The following is a 14,857-nucleotide window of genomic DNA, read 5'->3' on the forward strand; positions in this document are numbered from 1 at the left end:
CAAGAAGCCAGAGGATCAGACTGCCTGAACATTTATTTCTGCATTAAGAAAACATTTAAGCTGTCTCTTGTTTCCAGCCACACAACATCCAGGCCAGCAGAGAATTCCAGGCTTTTAGGAAAGGCTGACTTTAAAGGCTGCAGGTGCTCCAGAAGGTGGTCTGTACTGGGGAAAATTCAGGCTTCCCAAAGCTGCTGTGGAAGAGCTGAGGGGAAGCCAGATGAAAGGAGAGAGAGGGGAAGTACTCCATGGTCATGGATCTCAGCTTGACCTTGTGCTAGAAAGACAACTAAGCATGTAAAATGTACAGAAACATCCAAGGCAAAAAATTTAGCACTTCCATGCTGGGCTTTTCAAAGCAATTGAGGATTCAGGCAGTCTCTTCACAGTACCTGTGCACCTAAGGCACTTATGCTGCTTTGGGAAAACCTCCCCAGCCTCCTGGTTTTCTGCTGCACAGTAAGACAAGCTCCTCTGTGCCCCAGTGTCCCAGCCTGAGCTCCAAGGACACATCTGTTCCCAAACAATTGAGCTATCAACGACACACAGACAGCAGAGCAGCAAGACCTTCTGCTCAAGGACTCTCTCTGCATTTGTAGATCTCCTGGTGTCAGCCTCTCACAAAGCCCCTGTCAGAGCCAGCTTCAATCCTGTCATCACAGTCTCCCTCCTCGCAGGAGCTTCCACTCAAGAGCAACTCAGGAGCCCATTAAGGCAAAGTCCCCAGCAAGAGCTTCTTATCAGTGTCTGCTGTGATTGTGTCTGTGTGACTTCACAGCTGTGCTCTAGGTCAATTCATCTTGCTCTGCTGCAGCACCACTAATTCACTGAGCCATCAGCTTTGCAGAACAGCAGCCCCACTACTTCTTGCCTTTGAGAGACCTAAAACAAGGGGTGGGGGGCCGAAAACTGCTGTTGCTTCAGTATTTTATGGAAGTCTCTGCTGCAGGGGAAGATTGCTTTCCAACAGTACCCTCTGAGCTGGACCCACAAGGTACATATCTACCTGCTGGCAGGTACACAGCTTTCAAGTAGACAACATGATGTAACATATTTTAAAGTGTCATATGCTGTGGTTTCTGCCTCTCAGGGAGATTTGCATCCTACTCTCCTCTCTGCTAACCAGAGTGATGGCAGGGAGAGCTGCACAAGGTTTATCTAATCTCTGATGACAGACTCCAGACCTTTTTTCCATACAGCACTCGTACAAGCAAACCTTATTTCGCCAGAACATTAAAAGTCACTTCAATGGCAATCTGAACTGGATGGGAGCCTGAGAGATTTCATTAGCCTCTCCCTCCCTGCCACAAACAAAGCAGAAACTTCCAGCACACATTAATTGTACCTGCATGAGCTCGGAGTGCTCTGCCAGAGCCTTGCGCTGCGCCTCCAGCGATGCCACCTGCTGCTGGTACTGCAGGCGCTGCTTCTCCCAGTCAAGTGATTTCTGACGGAACTCCTGCAAGGACAGCAGGGGTGGCTTGGAGCAGTACATCCCCCTCCAGTTCACATCCACGTATGCTTCTCTCCCCACCATATCCTCACACCTTTCCCCCAGCAGGGAAACCATTAGCCAGTCACCTGATGCAGCAGCTCAGCAGTGCAGAGCCCTCACACACCGTGCTCGCTGCACTCCTTCCCCATCTGAGGTAAAGCTCACAAATGTTAAGTGCCAAAACATTCATGGCTGATTTCATGGCTTTGCTGTCAGGGGTTTAACAATTCAGACTGGCTTTGGCTTCCAAAACATGCTGCTATTGAAATCACCAAGATGACAAGAATTAAATACAGAATTTGACTGCTAATCTCTGCTCCAAAAATTGGGCACTACATCAGTCAGATGTGTGTTGTTACCACATCTCTCAGGAGGAGAAAACTGAGTGGGGTTGAGCTCAGCAGAGCAGAAAGATTAGAAGATGAGACAGGGTTGAGAAGAAGTTTGACATGTAGCTCCCTCCTCCTCAAAGAAGTGAGAATACAACCTCCCCACACTGGGATTCATTCCATTCACATAATTAGTTACTCTTCCAGTACCTCCTTCCTTTTATTTAGTCTAAGGGTAAGAACAGCATTAAGGTTTATGCAGTGTTGCAGTGTGGTGCCTCTATAATGCAGTGCAGTCAGAGGCCCCAACACATGAAGCTGCCTTTATCACACATGCAGTTGAGAAGAGCTGCACCTGGAGAGTGGATGGGCAGTGCTCCTTAAGCAGGAGTCACTGTGCACTTCCTAGTGGACAGTTCAGTCACCAGTGAAGCCCAATAAGGCAGTTAATACATACAAGCTGGTCAGCACTTGGTTTTTCACCACATACCTCCAGCTTCCTGGTCAGTCGGCTCAATTCAAACTTGTCCTCCTCTTGTCCCTTGATAGCTTCTCCTCTGCTTCTTTTTTTCTTCTGCAGCTTCTCATAGCTCCTCCTCAGCCGGGACAACTGCAGGATACAGTGCAAGAGAGAGCTTTGCTCAAGGCCTCAAGGCAAGAATTAAACAGCCCTTTGAAAGTGGTTCACACAAACAATGCCCTCATCAGGGCCACACAGCTCCCAAGTGAAGGCTTCTATTTGGATAATGAGTCTTTTACTCCAACAGCACAGCAAAACACACGAGTTGTATGAGAGTAGCAAGATGCCACTGAAGTCATGACATCAGCAGCTTTAACTAAAGCTCTGTCGTACCATAATTAAAGCATGACTGAAATATTGATCAGATGGAGGTTTACAGCCAGCTGTCAATGCAGCAAGAACACAGCATCCCCCTCTCTACAGGTGGTTCCCAGCCCCAGGAAGAGCCAGCAGCATCTGTGGCTGATCTGCTCACCCACAGGAGCACACCCACCACACCACACACAGGTAAATCTTGTGTGATCAAAATACACTTGTGCAGCTCAGGTGGGAACTGGAACTCTCCTGCTTAGTGGGAGAAGGAAGGTTTGAGAATTGCCATTACCCATAATATCAACACCACTTCATCTGTCATTTTCTGCTTAGATACACTGTGTATTTCACAATGAGTGGAGAATGCCAACAGAAAATATCACTCCTACGCCTGCTGCTAGGATGCTGAAGTTGTATCAGAAGCAGGAATGAGGAAAAAACTCTTGACATTTAAATGACCCTCCGTGCAAATAATCACTTGCAACTAGCAGCGAACTTTTCATATGATGAGCTCCCCCCTACTTAACTATTAAATAAAAGGCTTCCAAATAGCCACATGAATTTGAAAAGCCATCACTGCTGTTTTACTGATGGACAAAGCTAAGCCCATGGATGAACAAAAGGACCATGAGAAGAAAAAATATCTGATTCGAGATTTGATGCATTCAGTAGTTTGGTGTGTTCAGTGGGAACAGACAGATGTTCAGGCTTAGAGTTAATACCAACATCTTTTGCCAAACATATCAGGAGATAAGAGGTTTATTCTTTCAACAGTCTCAGTAAGTTAGACACTGTACCTGTAATTGCACTGGAAATGGTGGTAAACAGAGACAGAAATAATTTCCCCAAACAGTAGTAAAAACAGAAGACTGAGGAATATTGGAGCTCAATGTCATCAGCATTAATACTGTGTAGGTAAAATACCCACAAAATGCAATTTAGGCCAAAACACACAGGCTGTATTTCAGCCATAGCAATTTAGGCTGATCTGCCAATGTACCTCAGCTTTGCTCTGCAGCTTATCCACAATTCCAGTGAGAACACCCAGCGAATGAGGCCTGTTAGTCATATGGAATAGTGAGGTGTTTTTAAATGAGAAAAGATGCCTTCTGTCATCAGAGCAGAGACTACCAAATTAATTTCACTTATGGCTTACAGTGAGCAGGAACTAGGCCCAGCCCTCCAGAGAAAACAGGTCAGTGCTCTATGAGCTGCTCATGCCAGTTTACTCCCTGCTACTGGCAAGTGCAGACAGACAAGGAGTTCAGGCATAAATCTGGAATGCTGTTATACCACCTGCAGGACAGGTATCACCTTGCACTGAGCAAGAGGCTTTGAGATGGAAGCTCTGATATTACTATCAAACAGCATTTTCTACGTACACTCAGTTTTTATAACAGGTATTAAGACTAATATTCCTTGAGAGTACAAAATCCCTGCTAAAGTCATCAGTGTTAACAAAGGTAAAAAGATGAGACTACACACCACCGTTATTTCCTGATCTCACACTAGCCAAGCCAGTTACATCTCCATCCTTTTTGAATTTCAGAAATGCTGAAAGAGCAAACTGCTGCTGCCTGTACCTGTGGCAGCTCCAGAACCAGCCCTGTGGTGGCTGGGATGGGCAAACACAGGACATTCTTGCAGTGAACTTCCGCAGATGTCCCACATAAGAAAACATTTCTACTCCAACAGTTCTGTCTGTCACCAACCTCCTCCAAATCACAAAAAACAGGCCAATTGAGCCATACAAATGTCACTTAATCTATGCTCAATCCTCTTTTTGCTAAGCACACAAACACTAACAGAGTGGGCAGTTTTAAAACCACAGCATTGAAACAAAAACAATGACACAAAGTAATTGATCCATCATCAACTGGGAACTAGAAACCAAACTTCTCTTTTTGCAACTCACCTCCTCCTGAAATTTCTTCAGCTGTTGTTCATACTCTCTAACCATGTCCTGCTTGGATTTTTCCACATCCTCAACCTGGCGACGCAGCATGCCAACCTGAACAAAGGGATAAAAAGCAAATAAATACAACAGAAAGGGACTTTATTGCCAGTAGATACATGGATATTTCAGTGGAGCCCATCATTATGAAATAGATGGAGGCTTTGGTAGGCTGGGGCCACAACTGTTTCTGTTGTGGTCTCTTGTTTTGACCCAGTTTCTGGATTTCACTCCTGGGGACAAAGCTGACGTATTTGGCTTGTGCCTACTTCTATCCAGTATTTTCATAAACTCATCACAAATATGCATTATGATTTCAAGCTATCTACCAAGAGAAAAGTTGGCCATGTCATCATCTTACTATGCTCAGAGAAAGGAGAGAATTCTAATAGCAAGGAAAAAGTAAGAAAAGGGGTTTTGAAACTCATAGAAAAGACTTCCCTGACACTGATTCAACTGCTCCTGTGACTCATTTTTCTCCCTTTCTTTTTTTCCTCCCATCTTTTTCCCAACCACAACCTGAGTGGTCACAAGCCAACAAATTAAAATTAAAAGAAAACCCACAGAAAATTCATATGACTAAACTAAAAGTGTGAATATACTCTAGCAGTGACTTCAAACATACTTGACAGTTCAGTTTGAAATCCATGTTTGCTTTTGGTGGTAAGAGACATTTCAAGTGTCTTGAGAAAACATAATTGATAATAATAACAATAACCTATATGATAAGAATCATCATTCTTGCAAATGAAAATCCTGTGGCTCAACTGCACCTTACGGTCCACATCCTGCACAAAAACTTTGCTTACTAATAATTTTCCACCAATTTTTTTTTGCACTTCCCTCAGGCTTTCATTTAAAGATCACAAAACCAGAGCTCTGTAAAAAAGCCCATGGAGAGTTTCCCAGCAATATCTTGGTGTAGTTCATAGGAGGAAATGGTTGTCTTGGTGTAGTTTATATAGTAGGAAATGGGTTTTTTCTACCAATGACTGCAGGTTGCTGGGCTGTTCATTACTGCTGTAGCCAGAACCAGCGCCCCTGGGCTCTCTCTAATAAGTCTAACAGTTCAATATGTGGACTTCCACCAACCCTAGGGGAGCAGATCACTTGAACTGGATTGAGTTATGAACCAGACACCTTGTTCCAACAGGTCCTTTAAAAATTCTATTTCTGATTTCCTGATTCTAACAGGTAAAACATACTGCCAACTCCAACCAAAAAATAGTAATGAAACCAAGGTACCTCCTTTTGTTTTTCCTGCAGAGCTGCCTTGGCAGAGGAAAGTTCCTGCTCCCGAGCACTCAGACAAGTTTCCAAAGCCTGTGTCTGCCCTTCCCATTCAGATTTCTTGTGAGCCACCATGATGTCTATCTGCTTCATCAGCTCCTGCAGCTCGGCCTCACAGGAGGTCAAGAACCCACCACTGGAGGGGAGAGAGCCTGGAGTTAAAGCAGGTCCCACTCAACACATTCAGTGTCCCAAGCCAACAAAGGCAGCAGAACTGACTGGCACCAAGGCACCAACTCTGCACACTCAGTGCTTTGAATTCTCTTCAAATGAGCTTGCACAGAATAGAATCATAGAATCATTAAGGTCAGAAAAGATCTCCAAGATCATCAAGTCCAACATTTTACTCAATACCATCCATGCCACTAAACCACATCATTTCACACTTGGGCATTCAGCCTTTTGCCTCGGGTACTAGGCATTATGTAAGTAAACCAAAGCGTGTTTAATTCATATTTTGTATTGCCTTAACTGCTCTCCAGGCAGTGGCATTTTATAGCAGGTTTCAGTCACCAGAGGAATCTCACAGCCAAGCTATGAGCTCCCAAAAACAGAAGTTTATCACAAATGCAGACAAACCCTGAAGCAGAGGGGGCTGGATGACAACATGATAATGAAGAATCAAACCCTCACAATCCATCGGGGAGCACAAGCTCCCTAGCGATGCCCAGATTTCTAATTTGGTGCAGTAATTATTGAAGCCAATTCAAGTAACTCCTCTAAAACTTCCCAGCTGCCAAGACAGGGACAATATTAAGGTTTGCCAGACACAGCCCTAGAGGGTGGTGAACTCCATAATGATCTCTACCCCTTTAATTTGCCTGTCAAAGGGAAGAACTGAAAAGAAATGGAAATCAATAGGTTAAGGGATGGAAATTTCTCTGTTCCCCCAGGGCATATGCACACTTCATTACTTGGCACTTTTTCTATAGGAAAAGAAATACTTCTTAAAGGAGCCAAAATCAGTCACATTTGAAGTTCACCCTGTCCTGTGAGTTAACCAAAAATTAGCAGCTATTATGCAGAGCAGGAACATTTCCTTCACAGCATCTGCTAATATGTAGCAAATTCTAAACTCGATTTCTGCAACCAGCTCTCTAAAGAAGATACAGTATCAAATAAATTTGTGTCACATTCTCAAGGATGACTAGGAAAATGGCACCAGTGACTTTTGCTTCACGGTTGTTTAACACATAAAGCATTTTGTTCTGTTATTGTCACTACAGTCTCTCTCGGGGATTGAAAAGTCTAGAGACTCTCACCTTAGAGCATTAAGGATTCACTCAGAGCTGAGTGGGACTCTGCAGTTTCAACACAAGCAGGAAATAATCAGATGTTTTCAGTGAAATCAGATAACAAAGTCACATCTCATTAACCTTGCAAGGCTGTTACAAAATAAATATTTATTCACAACTCTATTTACTACTGCTCCTGATGTTGGACAGTAAGAATAGTTTACAACAACTGAGAAAAAAGAGACTGAGGTTTCAGGAAGATGTGCAACTAAATTCTGACAATTAAGACTATAAGCAGGGATTAGTGCAGAGCCAGCTCCCCCAGTGACTTCACTTCTGCAGCAGCTGAAGGCCACTGCACACTTACACCAGAGGATTTATTCTGAGTAAGAGGCAAGATTAATACTTAAATCATCTGGAATGACTGCTGTGTACAGTTGCATACATACCCTCCCCGCCCACTTCTCTGCATTCCTTCCAGCAAAGCCTCCATCACTGAATCCTGGTGGCTTCAGTTCTAGGGAAGTACAGGAAAGCAGTGGTCACCCATGGCAATGCACAAACCAGGCTTCTTCTCCATCCAACTGCAGGAAAAGTGGAAGCCCACAAAGCAAAGAAATCAAAAAACATACAAGGAGCATGCAATTACAGGAGAGGAAAACAATGGCACCTTCACGAACTTACAGCCAAATAGAGGAAAACAGATTTTTCTACCAAAAAAATATAACAAATGTTACCATCCAGCACCACCAAATTGCAGTGGTATAATCATGTGATCCAATAAATTCAGATAGGAGCAATGAGAATCTGCACTTGTGTGAACTCAACACAGAGGGACTGGTAGATCTCCTGGGAGCACCAGCCTGTGGAGAAATAGGAACATCTGGGCTCCAAAGGGGCCAGCCCAAGATCCACCTCTGGCAGGGAAGTTTGTCACTTCAGAGAGAAAACACCAGAGAGTAGCAGCAAGAATTCATCCATAAATTACATCTTTTCCAGGCCTCTATTACAGACTAGGTTAAAGAGACCATGCAGGTTACCACCACCCCCAGAACACACTGGTTGTTCATACGGTTGTGTTAAGAAAACATAAACTCCTTAAAATTTCCTCTCAAATTATGCCTTAAATTATGAAAACAAGTTGGACAGCTTTACAGTAGCAGTACATTGCTTCAGTTATAAATTACACCTTTTAAGTAACTAACACATGCATACTCAAAGAAATTTCAGATCTTGGTGAAAGTGAGAAGGGTTTACATTAAAACCAAAAATGGGGAATTAGAAGTTGCCATGAAGCAGGAATTTATTTCAATGCCTCCTTCATGAAACTGCATCTAATGCAAAAATGGTTAAACTTGTCCAGAGCTATTATCATAAACTTCTGTGTCAAAAATCTAAACACTTTTCAAGTACTGAAGATGGATCCTTTCACCATCTTTCCTCTAAGTTTAACATGGCATTATTAAGCAATCAGCAAAAGGGGAGCAGGTCACAGCAAATGCAGGCTCAGCTTAGCTCTCTTTCTCAAAGAACCTTCTATCATGCTCCTACAGCACTTTAAAACACAATTTAGGAATTAAAAGCTGTCCTTGGGAGCTGTGTTTTAAACCACAAGCATATAAAAAATGCACAGAAGAAAATCCTATCCCTATTCTGACAGTGTTTTGTCTGTCTTTGGTCCTGTTTGTGCGTAGCAAAACTCAATCAGTATGCAGAACAACTTGGTGGTTCTGCTGAGGGCAGGGTGCTGAGGAGAGCAGATGAGCAGATCCCCTGAGCTGCTGACAGCATTCCAAGAGCTCTCCAGGTGGCAACAGCAGACATTAGACAGTAGCAGCTCTCCTCTTTCATTCTAATCACACCTACACAGAATCAATTTTCAGCGGGCAGAGAGATGAGGAGACAGACAGCATAGAATTCAAGAACAGTTTGGGTTGGAAGGGATCTTAAAGCCATCTCATGCCAAACCCCTGCCATGGGCAGGGGCACCTTTCACTATCCCAGGTTGCTCCAAGCCCTGTCCAACCTGGCCTTGGACACATCCATGGAAGGGACAGCTCTGTGCCTCTGCCTTACCACTCTCACAGCCTGCCAGCTTTGCTAACTTTGCTGGCATACCCAGATTTTGGGGAAAAGCCTTAAATTCACACACCTCTAGCCAGTTGTATGCTACATAAGGTTTGCTAACTTAGTATTAAATTTTGGCCTCTTCTGTTTGCAAGTTGCAATGTGTAAGTTACAGGCACCTGAGTAAAGACCCACAAGAGGAAACAAGGAAATAATCTCCTTCATTAACTACAGCTGAAGCAAGAGGAGCTGGCTGGTCACTTATTGAAAGTGAAGAAAATTGAAGTTTTTCCAAAAAAAAAGAAAAAAAAGCTCAAAACAAGACAACACATTTAAAAATAAACAAGGTTTAACACCCCAGCTCAAGGCAGAATTGTAGCAGAGTTAAGTGGAGAGAACTTTACAATATGCAGGAGGACTTAAGAATAGCGCCCATGAGACAAGACTGGGATTAGTCCGCATTTAAAAACACAGAAAGATGCGATCTTCCAGAGGTGCTGGAAGCATGTTTCCAATGAACACAACAGGAGCAGTAACCTCCCACAGGCAATACCACAGGCGAGCTCCACTCGCCAGCGGCAGGAACGGCACCTGCGGCTGGAGCCCGGAGCGAACCACCCCTCGCAGGGCGAGAATCCCAGAGTCACTGAGCTTGGAAAAGTGCTCTGAGACCATCAGGTCCAATCTGTGACCCATCCCCACTTTGTCACCCAGCCCAGAGCACTGAGTGCCGCGTCCAGTCTTTCCCTAAACACTTCCAGGGATGGGGACGCCACCACCGCCGCCCAGGGCAGGCCCTTCCAATATCCAATCAGCCCTTCGGTGAAGGAATTCTTCCTGATGTTTAACCCAAGCCTGCCCTGTGCAGCTTACGTTTGTGAAGGGGCCGGGGCCAGCGTGCCCGGGCAGCGCTCCCCGCTCCAGGCCCCGGAGCTGCCTCCGGCAGGCATTCCCCACTCCCGCCGTGCCGAGCCGCTCCCGGCCGAGCCCTTACAGAGCCTGCCCCGCCACCTGCCCGGGGCCCTTCCAGCGCCGCGCCCCGGGGAGCAGCCCCGAGCCCCCGGGCCAAGCTCCGCTCCGGGCTGCCCGGCACCCCAGCTCCGGCTGGCTGGCTGGCTGGCTGGCCGGCCGACCGCCCTCCTGCTTTCCTTGCTTGTTTCCTTCCTTCCTGCCTGACCTCCTTGCTTCCTTCCCTTCTTCCTTCCCGCCTTTCCCACCCTGGCGGCGGGCACGGCCCGGCCCCGCGGCGGCAGCGTTGAGCATGCGCTGGGGCGGCGCCTGCGCAGCGCCGGCCCCGGAGATGGGCAGGGTAGGGCGGGCAGGGGAGCGCGGGGACACCGGGGGGACACGGGGGGACACCGCGGGACACGGGCGGTCACGGAGCCGCGGTGGCCGGGAGAGGCAGGGATCGCAGCGCGCCGCGGCTGGGATGCGCTCAGCCCCCATCGCGGCTCCGGCAGCCGGCGAGTGCCAGGCCTGGCGAGTGTCACTTCTCCCATCATACCCGCCAGGATCGAGCTGCCTGCTGCTGCGGCCCCGAAGGGGGACAGCGGGGCGAGGGACTGGGGTGGCCCTTCAAGGAGGGCAGAGTACAATGAAACACTCTGGAGTAATTATAGGAGCTGGGAGTGAAAGATAGGTCTCGTTTTGCTTCTGTTTCACCGGTTTCCCTGGACTTCAGGTTGGGGCAGAATTTTGGGTACCTTGAAGTCCTTTGTTGTGGCTCTCCCAGACATGTGAAGGAGTCGGTAAGGCACGGCACTGGTCAGGGGCTGTAAGCCAGCAGTCAGTAAAGGGTTTTGGGCAGTTCTAGGTGCTCAGACTCACTCAAATTAGACTTCTAAAAGTCAGTCGGTAGATAGAAACGCACGTAAATATAATCAATAACCAGATGGTTTTATAAATTCATCTCTGATGCATATCAATCTGCAATTCACTCTGATAGAGTTCTTTTCAGATGAAGTTGTTCTCTGTGGTTATAACCCCTTTTTGAGTGGATTAGGGAAATCAAGGTATCCTTGTAAGTTTAAACTTCATATGGATTGCATCAAAACTGGAGCATAGTCCAGACTCCAGCTCCTTGGCTGGGGATGTTGTTAAAACAGCATCTGCTTTGTGTCACAGATTTAGCTGCTCTCCCCCGCTGTGACGATGGACAGCGAGGTGCAGAGGGATGGCAGGATCCTGGATCTGATCGATGATGCGTGGAGGGAAGATAAATTGCCCTACGAGGACGTGGCCATCCCTCTGGTAGGTGAATTGCTACTTATCAATCTGAGTTAAGGCTGCTGCTTTCATCACAGTCCCTTCCAAGAAAAGGCACAGAGTGTTGCTTGTGGTGCAATTAATTTGTACAAGAGGCTCCTGGGTCTGACTACCTCCTGCCCTTTATGCCAGTCATTCCTGAGTGCATGAGGACATGGATGCCTCTGTCCCTTGTCCCCTGAGCAGTTCCTGAATCCTCTCAGAACTGTAGTGCCCTTCCCATTGCACTGTCCTGGGTTTGGTATCAGGGAGAAGTAGAATCATCCTTTCTCTCTGCATCCCTTTTTTGTTCCTGGTGTTGAGGTACTTTCCTGGTTGGAGAGCGAGGATCAGTCTCACACTGACAGTTCCAGTCTTGGTTACACTTTATTTCCACTTCCCGCAATGCCATTAAAATAAGCTGAGACATTTTCATACATGTTTCAAAGCAGTCTTTCCCAGATACAGTGTTGTTGTTGGCAGTTCCAGGACAGCAGGGAAGGAATGGCAGGTGCAGCAGGACTCTTGCCTGCGGTGCTGTGCCCAAGGCATGGCACCTCTCCTTTCATCCGGGGTACAACTGCAAGGCTGGAGAGGGGCAGCAGGGGAAAAGCTACTGCTGATCCTACAGAGTCCAGAGCTGAAACTTCAGATCTCCCACATTGACACCTTTCCTCAGCTATCTTGAAATTTCCAGGGAAGTTAAAGGTAGCTGAGCATTTTCCCTTCCCTTTTTCACTCTGGTACACCAGCTTTACCCCAGCTAGCACAGGTAAAGCAGCCATGGAGATTGTGGGGTGCTGGTTTCTTTCAGCAGAGAGACATTTCCAAATCTGTGACATGGTTCAAGCTTTAGCCCTGCCACCACTGGCTTTTCAGAGAGAGCAAGGAGCAGCTGCCCAACTCAAAATCCGTATGTCCAGCACACAATTTCCTGCCAAGATTTGGGCTTGAGGGAAGCATCTTGCAGAAGCATAACTCTCAGCTAAAAGAGCCCAAACCCTCCTTTGCTTGGGATAACATTTATTAGGCAAGCTGAGTATCATAAACAGGGGTTCCTTGTTGACAAGTGCCTTCACCCTGAGTCCAAACATTACTGTTTGTTCCCTTAGAGCCATCTCATGATGGCTTACAGTCACATACAGATAACAGCCTCAGAGAAGCAAGCCTCACCAACTACCAATAGAAAGAAAGGCCTGGCTGTGGATATGAAGATCCCCAGAGATGGGATTGGTTCTGATCACATAGAAAAACCAGCATAGATTCACAGGGGACTTACTCAGGGCCATTGCAAAGGAGCAACCAGAATAGCTGTGAAAGTGGTATTTGAGCCTGTCCTGAGAGTCTGCTCCAGTGCTCACTCAAGACATTTCTGGGAACTCAAATGGGTTCGAATCATTCGTTATTTTCAAAGCTGAAACATTTTATTTAGCTCATACTGACATTTCCAGAGATCTAGAACTCTGAATTCCTGCCTAAATGGTATCTGGCAGAATAGCACACACTCAGTGTGACTACACCAATACAGCAAGACAGAGAACAAACAATAAAAGGAAGGAAAATGAAATCTCAGTTAAACTTTCCTTCCCTTTACTGTGCTGTGAGCAGCTCTGTGGCACACCTGGCAGGAGGTTCTGGCTTCTGCTGTTGATCCAGCACAGCTACACCCGAGTCCAGCATGCAGACAGGAAGGACTTCTCACCTGCCATAGGAAAATAACATTTTACAGAACCAGTTGTCTGCAGTATTTGTATTCTTGGCAACAGCAGAAGCAGCACATTGCAAACAAACAATGGAATAATTGCATTGTACTGTTATTTACTTACTTTGCATTTGCTGTATATTCTCCCTCACTGCGTGTGCAGTCTGAGTGTATAGCAAGGCCCCAGGGTCCTGGAAAACAATTTACCTTTTAGATTAAGCACCACATTCAAATGAAAAGAATACTGTTCATGATGGGGCTCAGCAATATTTTTAAGTGGATCAGTATGTATGATATTTATTGTTCAGATACACCCTCTGGTCTCATTTGTGGGGTTTTGTATCTATCCATACAAATCATAACAACCTGCTGCTTGCAGGAAGTGTATTACATGTGGAATCCATTCCACCTGTGTTTTGTTCTCAGAATGAGCTCCCTGAACCAGAGCAAGACAACGGTGGCACCACTGAGTCTGTGAAAGAGCAAGAAATGAAGTGGACAGATTTGGCTCTCCAGTATCTCCATGAAAACGTTCCACCCACGGGAAATTAGTGAATCAGAGGGATTTTATACAGTGGATGCATAAATGCAGCATAAAAATATTTTTCAGCTGACCATTGCTCTCATAAGCTGCCCTAAGAAAGAAATAACATTTCTGAAAATTTCAGATTCCAACAGTGGTTCTGCTCACAATGAAGAGTTTAAAATGCTTCTTTCTTGAATGTGAAAGAGCAGAGGCTCTGACATTTCAGAGCCAAGTGCAAAATGTTCCATGCCTATAACATGATTTCATGTTTTCTGTTAATTTGTTCTTAAGTTGGTGCCAATTCTGATCTTAAATGTTTTCTACACATGATTAAAAAGTTTTTACTGTCTCAAATTGCAATTTCAAAGCTCACAGTGGGATTATTGTCTAGAGTTCAGTGTACAAGACCCAAATAGCTGTGAGTTGTTGCCATCTTTAACAAGTGTGTGGCTGAGGCAGGATGTGTGGGGCAGGTGTGAAAGGTTGGTCAGCAGAACCTGTAAGCACTTGAATTCCTGCTCTCAGGATCTGATGGTGGTGGTGGACAGCATTTCCAGTGCTGACATCCTGGGAATGTTTGCCAATGTGTACAGTGAACAGACAGTCTAATCTATGCTGAATGGTGGTTACTCATAATCATGGTGTTCCAAGGGCTGGTTGAGAGTTCCAAGGAAGAACCTGCCAGTCCCAGTGTAGGGCCTCTTGACATGCAAGCCACTCGGATGAGCAACCTCAGATGGGAAATTAAAATCAAAAAAAAGTGATAGGGAAAAGAAATGAGGAGGGCTTAGCTTCAGGCAACAAATTGTTACCTCTTTTTGTATTGAGATGAAAGGCAAGGCCCTCAAGGACCTTATTTTATCTCTGATTCTCAGATGCCTTTTGCAACAGGTAAAAGCCTTCTGTTCTTCATGTTTCACTGTTGGACCAATTCCGTCTCACCATTGGCAGAACTTCTTGCTAAGGGAAAATATTTTGACAGAGTTTAGGATTACTGGTAGAGGTGAGAAAGGAGCTGGAAGGAAAACAATGTTTAAATTATATTCTTTTGTCAGTGCAGCAGAAGAAGCACTGTCCTGGAGCTTCCAGATCCACAAATGTTATTTGGTGTCTTTTTTCAGAGTTCATCATCTTCAAAATAACAGGCCCCAGCTTTTGCCTGGGTGATTATCAGCATGGTACA

At 45.7% G+C, this 14,857-nt stretch overlaps 2 protein-coding genes across 12 annotated transcripts in view; one reads left to right on the plus strand and one right to left on the minus strand.

Annotated features, from left to right (window-relative positions):
- The window catches only part of CEP63 (centrosomal protein 63), a 39,982-nt gene that overhangs the window by 10,891 nt on the left and 14,234 nt on the right, over positions 1–14,857 (minus strand). For 2 of the 11 annotated variants that reach the window (XM_077183758.1, XM_077183759.1), the window contains exons 1-5: positions 7,585–10,311; positions 5,856–6,036; positions 4,572–4,667; positions 2,315–2,434; positions 1,346–1,459 (exon numbers count right to left, since the gene is read on the minus strand). In XM_077183758.1, coding sequence (XP_077039873.1) covers positions 1,346–1,459; positions 2,315–2,434; positions 4,572–4,667; positions 5,856–6,036; positions 7,585–7,628 — 555 coding nt within the window. In that variant the 5' untranslated portion in view covers positions 7,629–10,311. Of the gene's footprint in view, positions 1–1,345; positions 1,460–2,314; positions 2,435–4,571; positions 4,668–5,855; positions 6,037–7,584; positions 10,330–10,379; positions 10,469–13,067; positions 13,149–13,272; positions 13,576–14,486; positions 14,604–14,857 lie in introns of those variants that run through there. The other 9 variants (XM_077183750.1, XM_077183752.1, XM_077183751.1 and 6 more) reach the window with 9 other exon arrangements.
- ANAPC13 (anaphase promoting complex subunit 13) lies at positions 10,375–14,034 on the plus strand. Its single transcript, XM_054639245.2, has 3 exons — positions 10,375–10,511; positions 11,327–11,452; positions 13,575–14,034. Exons 2-3 carry the CDS (start codon positions 11,354–11,356, stop codon positions 13,698–13,700), a joined length of 225 nt encoding a protein of 74 aa, XP_054495220.1. The 5' UTR covers positions 10,375–10,511; positions 11,327–11,353; the 3' UTR covers positions 13,701–14,034.

The sequence above is a fragment of the Agelaius phoeniceus genome, chromosome 10 (genome assembly GCF_051311805.1).
Source record: "Agelaius phoeniceus isolate bAgePho1 chromosome 10, bAgePho1.hap1, whole genome shotgun sequence".
Lineage (NCBI taxonomy): Eukaryota > Metazoa > Chordata > Aves > Passeriformes > Icteridae > Agelaius > Agelaius phoeniceus.